This window comes from the organism of the source record quoted next, unplaced genomic scaffold (assembly GCF_019419815.1).
Source record: "Pyrus x bretschneideri cultivar Hongxiangsu unplaced genomic scaffold, Pyrus_bretschneideri_v1 Contig30, whole genome shotgun sequence".
In the NCBI taxonomy this organism is placed as follows: Eukaryota; Viridiplantae; Streptophyta; class Magnoliopsida; order Rosales; family Rosaceae; genus Pyrus; species Pyrus x bretschneideri.
This window is the reverse complement of record NW_025999613.1, coordinates 2748221-2761659: the sequence shown is the minus strand read 5'-3', so window position 1 is coordinate 2761659 and position 13439 is coordinate 2748221. Positions and strand designations below refer to the sequence as shown.

Sequence of the window (13439 nt, the reverse complement as noted above, 5' to 3'; positions counted from 1 at the left end):
TTTTACGAATGCAATCTTGAAGTGTGTACAAATAAGTTTGATGGTCGGATCGTTGAAAAAAGTTTTGAAGAATGCATGTCTTGTCAAAACAGTAGATTAAACAAATACTTGAGTTAATATTATACTTCCATTAAGTATAAAATGAGATTTTGTGGTATCCACTAATGTAAATATTTTAAATTGAAGATCAAATTTGTTCATTGCATTCTTATAGGGTCGAGGAGTGTAATTGTAAAAAAATCATCAAAACCAGAGCTAAAATAACCGTTAAATTGTAATTTTTCGTTTATAACCGTCGAAAACTTTTGTTCCATTACCTAATCTCTGAATGTTTTTTTTTTTCACGATTTTTTACGTATGCGATCTTATAGTATCTACAAACAAGTTTGACGGTTAGATCATGGAACCTAGTTTTGTAAAATGCATATCCCCGTTAAATTTGCCTAAATTTAGAAGTGGGAAAAGTAATTTGTGTTAAATTTTTATTTATGTTTTTCAAGTATTGATTAGACAATATTTAGTTTGTGTGATGGTATTTTCATTGTACAATTATCTTTTTGTTTCCTTATCGCATATTTTACATGGGTTATTATCTATTAAACCAAACAATTATTTATTTAATTTTTAAAAACGTATCCTATTTAAATACATATTATTTATTTATTTATTAAACCAAACAATTATTATTTTATTTTTTAAAATCGTAACAAAATTTTTTTGGGGGGGGGGGAGGGATTTAAAATTTTGGGAGAGGGAATTTAAAATTTTGGGGGGATTTTTGCCGCTATTTTTTTTTTTTTGTTAGTTATAACCAACAGTAATGAAAATTTTCTATAGGATTTTATTTAAAAAAAAATATTTCTGTCGGTTTTATACTCTAATCCCCCTGGCTCGCACCCACTCAGACACTCTCTTTCCCTCTTTCTCTTTCATTTATTCATTATTCTCTATTCATTTCTTCATTAATCTTCCAGATCTTTCCAATTCCTCCTCTGAAATCCCCAACCCCAAACAAGTTTTCAAAAACAAGGAAATGATCGACCAATAACCCAATGCATCGGCTTCGACAGCAACGGGGATGATCGTCAACGATACGTACGAGTTCTTGGCTCCGCGATTCTTTGACTTCTTAAAAGACGAGAGCGAAGACGACAGGCGCAAGGTTGAGCCCTCGCTTATGCTCCTTCACGTACGTCTGCTTCCCTAATGCTTCTTTCTATCTTACTTTTCTTCTATTCCAATTATGCTTTATAGCTTTATACCTGTGTGTTTATTGCGACTTCTTTGTTACGGTTTTTCTCAGATCTGTTGATTCTAATTTTAGGGCTTTTTGCTTTTCTTCTCTCAATTGTGTAAAATTTATGTAAAATTATTGGATTTTGAGGGTTTTAATTTTGGTTTCGTGGCCAATTTTGTCACAATTCCAAACTTTTCTTGCAATTGAAATAGATTAGGAAGCTATACTACAATCTGGACGCTTGCTCTGTTTTTTGGAGTTTGATTATCAGAAAATTTTGCTAGGCTATGTTTGCTCGCAGAAGATTAAGGGCTGATATCTTTTTACTTTTTCTATTAAGCTAGAGAAAGGATTCTGAGAGAGACCAAGAAAGTTCTCAATTAGGCAACAATCTTAGGCATTTAAGGAAGTTGTTACTTGTTGAAAGGAATTAGATTTAAACTTCCCGGATTGTCGTTCTTTCTTTTCCCAAATTTGTTGCAGAATTTGAACTACGTTTTATGATATGAACTTGATTGGAATTTTCGTTTGACGGAGCAATGGATATTCAATTTGTGCTTTTTGGATGATTTTTGTCTTTCATCAATAAGAACAGTGGCAATGTTCTATTTGCAATGGGTCGTATCTTTTTTTTTTATTAATATATTTTATGTCGGTTTTAGCTGGCAAAAATTCTTTTATTTATTCATTATTAATATATTTTCTGTCGGTTATATCCGACACAAGTTTTGTCAGTTTGAACCGACAGAGAATGCTTTTATTTATTCATTATTAATTATTTTTTGTCGGTTATATCTGACACAAGTTCTGTTGGTTTTAGAGTGTTTTCTGTCTGAAAATTCATGTCCTGACACTGGCAATTCTGTCGCTTATTATATCCGCCACTGCATCTATTTTCTGTCGGATTTGCTTAAAATCCGACAGTAATATACGTTTCTTATCAGTTATCATAGCGACACTAATAAATGGTTTCGTAGTAGTGTGAGGAATATCAGCACGACTATTGATGATATCTAAGAGACTTCAAAGGCTTCTCATGAGGAGAACCGTTCAAACTTTATTGATTTTGAGAAGCAGATGAAGGCCCTGGAGAACGCTCGCAGATTCTCTCTGCAAACTCAAATTTCGGTCTCTGGATTTGGACTTCTGAGTACTTCAACCCTGAACGGCCAGTCAGTGAAAACTTTCCTTCTGGATACTACGAAAACTCTTAATCTGAACTTACGTACAAAACAACTTGAAAATTGAATCTTCAGTCATACGCATGTGATGGATTTGAGCTTTTTATCGAAACGCTATGAGATGGTATTCAGAGTTGCCTTCTTGCTCGATTTGTAGTTTTGATGCACTTGCTAAGATCTTCATAGCCAACTTCTCTGTGTACCACGACGTCAAAAAAAATGCCATGAAGTTGTTTTAGCATGGAGACTCATTCTAAACACGAAAGTATCATAAATTATCTTAATTTTTTCTGATCGAAATTGGTTTAGGTGAAAAGGTCAGACGATAAACGGTTGGATTTATCCAATATCAATCAACCTTTAAGTGGTCTACTACATGTAATAGGAATGTAATATTGGAGAATAATATTGATTGTGATTTGATCTCTTAAAGATATCAATCCTATATAAGGTGTCTTATATTGGCAATAGGATTGATGGAATCCTCAATTGAATATGATTATGATACTTGACTTGGAGGCTAAGAAAGTAGAGTTGAGGTTTCCTTTTGGGATGAAAACCCTAGCTTTTAGCCTATATATAAAAACACTGGTGCATATAAGCCCTAGAACACACAACATAATGCTTCCCATAGAGTAGTTGTATTCGGCTAGGAGTTTATAGAAGATCTTGGTGTTGCTATGCGCTGCTACTTTTGTGTTCAACTTCCATGGCCGCCGTTGGAATTAGGTCAGTCAATCATTCATTTGTGTTTTAATTGTATAACCTTATAAGGCTAACAAGATATCAAAGCCTCTGGTTATATAATTAGAACCTATTAAGTTCAACGATACATAAGTCGTTTTACAAAATACATAAACCTAAGATGCATGGACACGGGTCACAGCCATCGTATCCCGTATCTGACACGCAGGGATACGGATACACATAGGATACGTGTGGATACGAGCCCGATACGTATCGGAATGAATGGATACGTTGTTTATTGATGAGATACGCGTATCATACTGTCGAGATACGCGTATCACACTTTTCGGATACGTTTTCAACTAAATCAGAGGATAATCAGAAGAAAAAAAATAAAAAATAAATCAAGAAATCCGCACAGAATCGTGATTGATTCCAATTAGCTAAACTGAAACGATTGTTTGGCTAAAACCAAAACGATTTTGGGTATAAAATAATGATTTACCTATTTTTCTTCACTCAAACCTCATAATTCAAAAATCAGACTTGTCGTCTGCAACTGCTCCGTCGTCTCCGTCCAACTGCTTCGTCGTCTCCGTAGTCTCCGTCTGCAACTGTTGGTAAGAGCTTTCGACTTCGTTTTCACTATGTTAATTTTGAAGCTCAATCTGATTCCCAGAAGCAGAACCCATCTCTGCAGCTGAAAGGAAAGCTTGTTTTCCTGTTTTTAATTTCGAAGCTAAAAGGCTTTTGAAGGTGAAAGGAAAGCTTGCTTTCCTGTTTTTAATTTCGAAGCTAAAAGGCTTTTGAAGGTGAAAGGAAAGCTTGCTTTCCTATTTTTAATTTCGAAGCAAAAGCAGCTGAAAAGAAAGCTTGCTTTCCTGTTTTTAATTGTTTTTAATTTCGAAGCAAAAGCAGCTGAAATTGTTTTTAATTTCGAAGCAAAAGCAGCTGAAAGGAAAGCTTGCTTTCCTGTTTTTAATTTCGAAGCAAAAGCAGCTGAAAGGACTGTTTTTAATTTCGAAGCTAAAAGGCTTTTGCTTTGAGCCTTTGACTGATTCAATGAGTGTTGATTGGAAAAGGGCCTTTTGCTTTTTGTATATAATATTATTATTGGATTCCAGCCTTACGCCAACAGTTTTCTATTGGAATAGCTTTTCATGATATTTAGATTATAATACATTGTTCTAGATATTATTGTACTTTCATGATATTTAGCTTAATCTGTTATGTAAATTGGGAATACAGTGTTCTAGATATTTAGATTATAATATTTTATGTATATGCTTTCATGATGCATTTTTTATTTCTTAAGTTAATATAAATTTTTCATGTATTAGTCTTTGTCTATACAATTGTACGATGAATTGACTTTTATTGTTTATATGTTTGTTAATTTAGGAAAATGAATCACCCTGATAATCATGTGAATGATAATGCTAATCTGGATGAGATTGTTGAAAATTATAATGCTCCGCTGTGGAAGTATGTCAAAAAGCTCGAAAAAGTGGGAAATAGAGGATGAGGAAATACTAAATTTGAGTGCAATTATTGTCAAAAAACTTATAAAGGATCCTACTCTAGGGTCAAGTTTCATTTGTTAAAAATGTCTGGAAATGGGATCGCGCCTTGCAACAAGGTTACTGATGAAACTCTTGCGGAAATGAATAAGTTAGTTCAAGAGTGTGAATACAAGTTGAAGAGTTCTGCTCCAAAACATGTTTCGTTGCCCAATACTGGTTCATTCTGTTATGATCTACCTGAAGCAAATCTTGATCCAAAGAAGAGAAAGGGAACAAGTGGGCCTCTCAGTAAAGCTTTTAACAAGGAGGCTCGAGATCAATGTGATGCCGAAGTTGCAAGGATGTTTTATACAGGTGGCTTATCATTTAACCTTGCAAGAAATCCGCACTATCGGAACTCATATGTTCGTGCTTCTACACTTCCAGGGTATGTTCCACGAGGTTACAATGCACTGAGAACTACTCTTCTGCAACAAGAGAAGAGTCACATTGAGCGGTGCCTCCAACCAATCAAGCGCACATGGAGCACTAAAGGTGTAAGTGTTTGCAGTGATGGGTGGACAGATGCTCAAAGGAGACCACTTATTAATATTATGGCAGCTTGTGAAAGTGGGCCAATGTTCTTGAGAGCAATTAATTGTGAAGGTGAATACAAAGACAAGCATTGTATTGCCAACTTTCTTACAGAAGCTATTAAAGAAATTGGTCATGAAAATGTTGTTCAAGTGATCACTGATAATGCCCCTATTTGTAAAGCTGCTGGGTTACTTATTGAGGCCCACTATCCCCATATTTTTTGGACACCCTGTGTTGTTCACACTCTTAATCTTGCTTTGAAGAGTATATGTACTCCGAAACAAACAGAAGTTTCCTATGATGACTGCAATTGAATTTCAACTATTGCTAGTGATGCTTGGTCCATAAAAAATTTTATTATGAACCATAGCATGAGATTGTCCATGTTTAATGAACATTGCAAACTAAAGTTACTTTCCATTGCCGAAACAAGGTTTGTTTTCTCCACTTTTTTTTTTCCTTATTTAATTATAAGTTGTCCTAATTTTTAAATTTTTCAGATTTGCTTCCACACTTGTGATGCTTAGAAGATTGAAGGAAATAAAGGAATGTTTACAACAAATGGTGATTAGCCTGAATTGGGCTTTGTACAAAGAAGATGATTTGGTTAAAGCAATGATGGTGAAGCAAAAGATATTGGATGAGGATTTTTGGGAGAAGATTGATTATATTCTTTTCTTTACAGCTCCAATATATGAGGTTATTAGAATGGCTGACACAGATAAACATTGTCTTCACTTGGTGTATGAGTGGTGGGATGCTATGATTGAAAAGGTGAAAGCTGCTATATACAGGAATGAGCGCAAGGCATTACATGAAAAAAGCAGCTTTTTTGATGCGGTGTATCGCATTTTATTGGAGCGATGGATTAAAAGTAGCACACCACTTCATTGTTTGGCACATTCATTAAATCCGAGGTAATGATTTTGCTAACTTACTTATAAATTCTTCTAGATTAATTTTTAGCTTTATGAGTACATTTTTAAACTGTTATTTCTTTTATTTTAGGTATTATAGTTCAGAATGGCTCCAAGAAGACCCTAGTCGTCTTGCTCCACACCGAGATGGTGAACTTACAATTGAAAGGAAAAAGTGCTTTGAGAGATACTTTTCCAATGAGGAAATTAGAAGAAATATCAATGTGGAGTATGCCTCTTTCTCTATGTGCTTGAATGACTTTGGAGCTATTGATTCTATGAATGATAGATTTCATTTGGAACCAGTGATGTGGTGGATTGTCCATGGAGCTTCTACACCTAGTCTCCAATCCATAGCGTTGAAGCTACTTGGACAACCTTGTTCCTCCTCTTGTTGTGAAAGAAATTGGAGCACTTATAGTTTTATTCATTCTTTAAGAAGGAACAAGATTACACCACAAAGAGCTGAGGATTTGGTATTTGTGCATAATAATCTTCGTCTTTTATCAAGGAATAGCTCAACCTACAAGGAAGGTATTACCCAATTGTGGGATGTTGGAGGAGATGGCTTTGAAAACTTGGGTGAAGAAAGTGTCGGGATGCTTGAAATAGCTAACCTTTCACTTGATGAACCGTCATTGGAGACTACTTTAGTTACTGGAGGAGACATCATGAATGTGGAAGTTGAATGAGACTTTGCTTTTTTTAATTTTCGTTTGGATTTTCATTTTAATTTTTCAAGTTTGAAGACTAATTGCTTGTTGGATGGACTATCTTTCTAACTGTTAGGAGTTTATTGAAATAAATTTAAACTTGAGTAATAAATTTGAATGTTTATTTTATAATATTTTAGATATATTTATTTATTTATATATATTTTTAATTGCCGTATCCTTGACGTATCGTGTCTTCATTTTTAGAAATTTGACATGTCCCCGTGTCGTATCGTGTCATATTGATGCTAACTAAGTAAGCACACAAATTAAAACCCTCTTGTGACAATTGTAGTAAAGATGCAAGTAGGGATCGTTCTAGACCGGGGATTGGGAGGGATTACTAAATCACTTGGACACTGACTCAAAAACGTAAAACAAACGTTAAAAACACTAAACTAGACTCAAAGAATGCAAAACTAAACAATAAAACACTAAAACAAACCAAAAGACTCAAAGAATACAAAATACTTATAAACACAAATTAAGACACTTTCTAACTAAATTAGACACTAAGGTAAAGGGGGATTGAGGTTTTGACGAAAATAAATTAAATGCACAAATTGTAATTTAAAGGCAGAATTTAAATATGAATGTGATGAAATATGGAATGAATGCTAGCTAGAAGGTTCTTCTCCACACATGTTACACTTGCATACACTTTGATTTTCAGTTGGTCTTTCGATAAATTATGAAACTCAACACTCCAAATTAACCGTGAATTGCACTAATTAATCCTCAGTTTTTCCACAAGTTATTAAGTTGGATGATTGCATACGACAACCCAAAACATTCCCTACAAGTTCCCTACATGAATTGCATAATAGAGATACAAGCAAGAATCATTAAGTTCTATGAAAAACATAAGCATTGACGAAGCATTTGTTACTATGAATTGCATGAAACTTATGCTAAGAATTCATTCAACGCGATCGTTTTCAAGCGACCTTCACTACTTGCGATTATAAGATTGTAACTATTAGGTGAAACTCCCTCATAATCTAGCATAATATTCATGCATGAAAACTAAGCGTGCACTCTCAATCAACATACACAAATAAGTTATCAATCAAATAGATGAACGAATTGAATCCACAACTTATGAAATTCCAACCAAAAGTAATCAATTCATATTGCAAGCATAAACATGGTTTCGAATCACCCCCTAGCTAACTAGGGGGATTTAGCCTCTCATGTCCACAAAAAGAGAATTACAAATGAATTTAACATAAAGCACAAAGGATTGATTACACCTAGAACGCCCAACGAATCCACGTGAATTGGTGCGCGTCGAAGCTAATCTTTCCTCTTCTCCTTGCTGCGGCAGAGATGGTGTAGGAAGGTGTGGAATGGTGGCTGCACTGTTTTGGGAGGAAAAATGGCGGCTGTTAAGGGAAAAATAGGGTGGATGTGTGTGACGGCTTGGGGAGTGGCAGGGAGAACAAAGTGCGGCTGAGAAGGTGATGCTGGAATGGATGGTGATGCTGGAATGGATGGTGATTGGCGGCAGAGAAGAAAAATGGGTGCAGGTTGCTGCGGCTGTTTTAGAGAATGGAAGTATGGTGGCTGGTTTGTGTTAGGGTCAAGTGTAGAATGGGAGAGGGGGGGTGACGGCTTAGAATCAATGAATATGTGTGAGAATGGCTGAATTAAAAAATATGGAATGAATGGGATATGCGGCTGGATGTTTTTTGGGTGATCAAATGCACGGCAAAGGTGGGAATTTTTATATGGTTTATTAGGGTTTTTGATAAATGGGGGGGGGGGGGGGGCCACGGCTGAAATGGAATGGTGGGATTAATGAGAATTAGGATGCATGTTTATGGAATGCACGGCTTGGGAATTATATTCAATGAATGGGGGTCTTGCGGCTGTTTTATGGGATTTTAAGTTTATGGTGGCTGAATGTGTATGCACGGTTTTTGGGGAGTAATAGGAGAGAATGGTGGCTGATTATGGTGTATGAATGAATTAGGGTGAGAGGTGCGGCTAGGGTTATAAAATATGTAGGGTTTCAGAAAATAAAACCTAATTTATGTTGGTTAATTAAAATTAAGTTAAAAGCTTCTAGAACTAGGAAATAAAATCAGAAAATAAAAGGGATGGCTGCAAGGTAATTAGGGTGATTAGGGTTTAGGGTTTAATGCATGGATTTGGGCCTAAAATGCCCCCCCTTGCACGGCAAGGGAAAGGACTTGGGCTAAAGCCCACGGCATTGGGTGTTAAGGGCCCTAGGGCCTTCGTTTTGTGTCCTAAAGCGCCTACAAGGACATCAAAGTGGCTAGAAAATGCGGACGTTTAAGATTAGGAAAGGTTACCAAAACGGGAAACTTAGGGTCAACTTTCCTAAAATAGGAAGCCTTATTTGAGTAGGATTCTTCGTTTTGGTAAGAATTCATCGTTGGCGTAGGAATTCGTCGTTTCTTCAAGTCTTCAACTCATTCATTCCTCTTTCGCTCCAAAAGACTCCAATTTGCATCTTCTTGCACACTTTGGCCTTATAATCTGAAAATACACAAAAGTGGCCTTAAACACTGAAATAGATAAGTAAACACAACATAAATGCACGAGAACAAGCTAATTAAGTCGCATGAATATGCTCCTATCAAATTCCCCCACACTTAACTTTTGCTAGTCCTCGAGCAAAACAAAACAACTAAAGTAAACAATACGAAACAAAACAAACAAAACATAACCTAAATCTTCCAACGTTTGCCTCAGGGATTTCCAATGAAACTTGACATGTCAAAAATCATTACGCACATAACTTTTAGTCTTACTTCCCCTTAAGCACATACTTAATCATAGTCACCATTCACTAGTTCGCATTTAATCAATTAAAACATATTTGGAATGTAGTAACATGCCTTAGAGAATTCCCTCAATTCCTCATTAGTTATGCATTCAATTTTCACTCAGATTTTCTGACTACACACCCTACACTAGTTATATGTGAGCAGATTGATGTAACATGAAAGACTAGTACTCACATATGTTATAACAAAGAAAACAATTTCTAGAGTAATTAAACGTGTTTGGATATGATCTCATGAATGGAATGCTACTACTTAGATGCGAGAACCAGTGACACCATATGCTCATACCAAATTCAAACTCCACAATTGAAATGCACAACACTCAAGATAGAAGTCAAGGGTTGTAACGGGGCTTGGGGTTTTGGCTAACAAGGGAAGGTGAGGATAAACAAACGTTCTTTAAGCAATAATAAGTAAAGTAATGAAATTAAGACCTAGAATTCCCTTAGAATGCAAAAATCAACTTTTAGACAAATAGGGGAAACTCAAACAACTCTTAGGGCCTAATTCATTGTTTTGGGCCCTTACTTCAACAACCAATACTTTTCAATTTTTTTCTTTCATCAATTTTTTTTTTTCTTTTCTCTTTTTTTTTTTTTTTTTTTTTTCTTTTTTTTTTTCTAGCCATGCCTATGGCACATAAACTCACATCAATAATCATTCCCCCACACTTATTTCCTGCAACACATTAATCAAAGGGAATTCATTCATGCTTACTATGCTTCAAGAACAAGGGTAAGGATGGTCCTAATCTAGGCTAGGTGAGGATAATGTGAGTTAACAAAAAAAAACATAGGCTACACAAGGCTCAACGGGGTTAAATCCTACAAAACAAATGAAAAGGGAAATATGGCAATTTGGCTATGGTGTTCACTACACAACTTCATCTTGAATACGTGTTATGCAAATCAATGACATGCTTTGAATGAAATGGGCATGAGTTCTAGCATTTGGAACTAAGTGATGAAACGCCTTCTAAGTAGTAACCAAGCAAAGAATAATGAGATCATGCAACGACTTAGAAAACAATGATGCAAAGATTATAACTCTCCAAATAACGTTTAGGCTCAAGTCTCACAGGGATGTAGCGTTTGTTTAAGTTCCTTCCTTCAAGCATGTTACAAAAACTAATTTTTTATCATTTGTGATTACATGTGAATTCGTAAACTATAACTACAAACAAGCATAAACCAAGAGTATATCAAACGTCCATCCATGTTTGTAACTTTCTTTAACCATCATGCAATTAAAAACCAAATCCTCATCATTGTGTTGGAAGGTGACCTACGACACAAACAAACATACAAAAACAACTCTTTTTGGGTTTTTCAAAACAATTTTTCAAATTTTTATGGTATTTTCGGATTTTTAAATCAACACACTCTAAAATAGCTTAAAAACACTTAAAAACAGCAAAGAACAAGTTTAGACATGTGAGATGGTAATACCCTACGAATTTCATGCACAAATATCTCAAAACATAATGTTACCCCCCACACTTAAACTAAACATTGTCCTCAATGTTTTAGACACAATTAAAAACACAATACACATAACATAAAGTAAGCAACAAAGGAAAGGGTTTAGGGACGCAAATCTGAGTGTGGAGCGATTCCCAAGTTCTTCCTTTGTTGATTGCATGGGTTGCCTCCCACGAAGCGCTTGCTTTACCGTCTTCCAGCCGGACGAAACCTCCATTCAAACTTCCCTAGGTCCCATAGCATGGAATTGATCCTTGAATGGAAGGTGATACTTGAAGTGAACCGGCATTGGTTTGAATTCTAGTGTAGGTGCCTGATTCATCAAAATCAGCCAGTTAGTATAAAATGTAATGGAATTTGGAAAAGATGACTTACTTGTTTTGTTCGACAAGAACTCAATGACAAACACCACTCCTTTGAAAGTTTCAGGGATATTGGACTTGGCCAGATTGCATGTGATGGTTATGACTTGTCCAATGTCATCAAATTCAACTTCTTTGGGTTTTGTGGTTTCAACTATGTCCTCTTTGATGCTTTCTACATCTTCTCCAGCCACTACCTTCTCTTGAATCTTTCTTCTTGGTGTACAAAGTCCTTTGAAGAATTCAACACCATCTAAAACTTGCTGTGTTGCACCAAGAATTGGAATAGCATTTTGCACCTTTGGGAAGGCTTCCACGATGTCCTTTTTACTCTCTTCTTGGTTGGGAATCAAAAACCTGCTAGGAAAAGGGACATTGGGTGGAATAACATCAGAACAACATGGAATTGGGACGTCCTTACTTGTGGTGGGTGGTTTAGAGGGCTTAGGGGACTGCGGCAAGGGTTGTTCTACCCTTGCCGTGTGCATGTCTTCTTCCTCCTCCTTAATTAGCAGCTCCTCATCCACTTCTAGGCTATGTTTGGACATTTTTAGGTCAGCTCCAACCTCCATAGCACTTCCCAAAGTGATAGCATTATGGATTTCAAAATCTTCCTTCGAGTTTTCAATAGTTGAGTTGGAGAGTTCACTTTCCTCTTGAATTTGTTTCATGAACTCCATAATCTGCCCAATTTGCTCCTCCAATTTACCCAACTTCTTGTCTTGATTTTGTTCGTCCTGCGTCAAAAAAGTTAGTAATTGAAAATTTTTATCATTATCCATGGACATACTTGAACTTGATTGGAATTGTTGTGGGGGAGGTTGTGGTGGCTGCATAGGTGTTGTATAGAACTCCTCATATGGTTGCCAATATGCTTCTTGTTGAGCCTCCTTGGCTTGATTTTGTGACCCCTGCACCAAAGAATTTAATTCATTAAGAATTTGATTATAATCTATTGACGAACTTGAATTTAATTGAACATATTGCATATCAAGTTGTGGTGGCTGCATAGGTCTTGAATAGAACTCCTCATATGGCTGCCAATATGCTTCACGTTGAACTTGTTGAGCTTCCCACCACATAGAGTTTGAATGATCCCTCCAATCTCTTTGTGGACATTGATTGGCTTGAAATCCTTGCCTATATGAAGCACCAAATGTAGGGACACTCTGCATTGTGGTCCCTTCGGCATACGGCGACAATTGAGAAGTAAGATTTGCCAATTGAGCTTGAATGCTAGCAAAATCCATTTCTTACTTCTCTAGTACCTAACATCAAAGAAAGAGAACTAAATCAAATATCAAAAGTAACAACAAACAAAGAAAACAACACTAAGTTAGAAACTAAAACGAAAACAACTAAACCAAAAAGAAAAGAACCAAGGGATTAGCAAAGTTGCTAATCCCCGGCAATGGCGCCAAAAATTTGATGCTAACTAAGTAAGCACACAAATTAAAACCCTCTTGTGACAATTGTAGTAAAGATGCAAGTAGGGATCGTTCTAGACCGGGGATTAGGAGGGATTACTAAATCACTTGGACACTGACTCAAAAACGTAAAACAAACGTTAAAAACACTAAACTAGACTCAAAGAATGCAAAACTAAACAATAAAACACTAAAACAAACCAAAAGACTCAAAGAATACAAAATACTTATAAACACAAATTAAGACACTTTCTAACTAAATTAGACACTAAGGTAAAGGGGGATTGAGGTTTTGACGAAAATAAATTAAATGCACAAATTGTAATTTAAAGGCAGAATTTAAATATGAATGTGATGAAATATGGAATGAATGCTAGCTAGAAGGTTCTTCTCCACACATGTTACACTTGCATACACTTTGATTTTCAGTTGGTCTTTCGATAAATTATGAAACTCAACACTCCAAATTAACCGTGAATTGCACTAATTAATCCTCAGTTTTTCCACAAGTTATTAAGT

The 13439-nt window shown here is 35.8% G+C and overlaps 1 protein-coding gene across 1 annotated transcript; it reads left to right on the top strand.

Moving 5' to 3' along the window:
• The first annotated feature begins 4711 nt into the window (after nt 1-4711).
• On the top strand, nt 4712-6813 carry LOC103964573. Its single transcript, XM_048590104.1, has 3 exons — nt 4712-5391; nt 5705-6121; nt 6213-6813. Exons 1-3 carry the CDS (start codon nt 4712-4714, stop codon nt 6811-6813), a joined length of 1698 nt encoding a protein of 565 aa, XP_048446061.1.
• The last annotated feature ends 6626 nt before the right edge of the window (nt 6814-13439 follow it).

Coding starts and splice junctions, on each gene's coding strand:
- LOC103964573 (XM_048590104.1), top strand. CDS start 4,712: ATGTCTGGAAATGGGATCGCGCCTTGCAACAAGGTTACTGATGAAACT. Junction 5,392..5,704: donor CCTATTTGTAAAGCTGCTGG/GTTACTTATTGA, acceptor TAAATTTTTCAG/ATTTGCTTCCACACTTGTGA. Junction 6,122..6,212: donor GCACATTCATTAAATCCGAG/GTAATGATTTTG, acceptor CTTTTATTTTAG/GTATTATAGTTCAGAATGGC.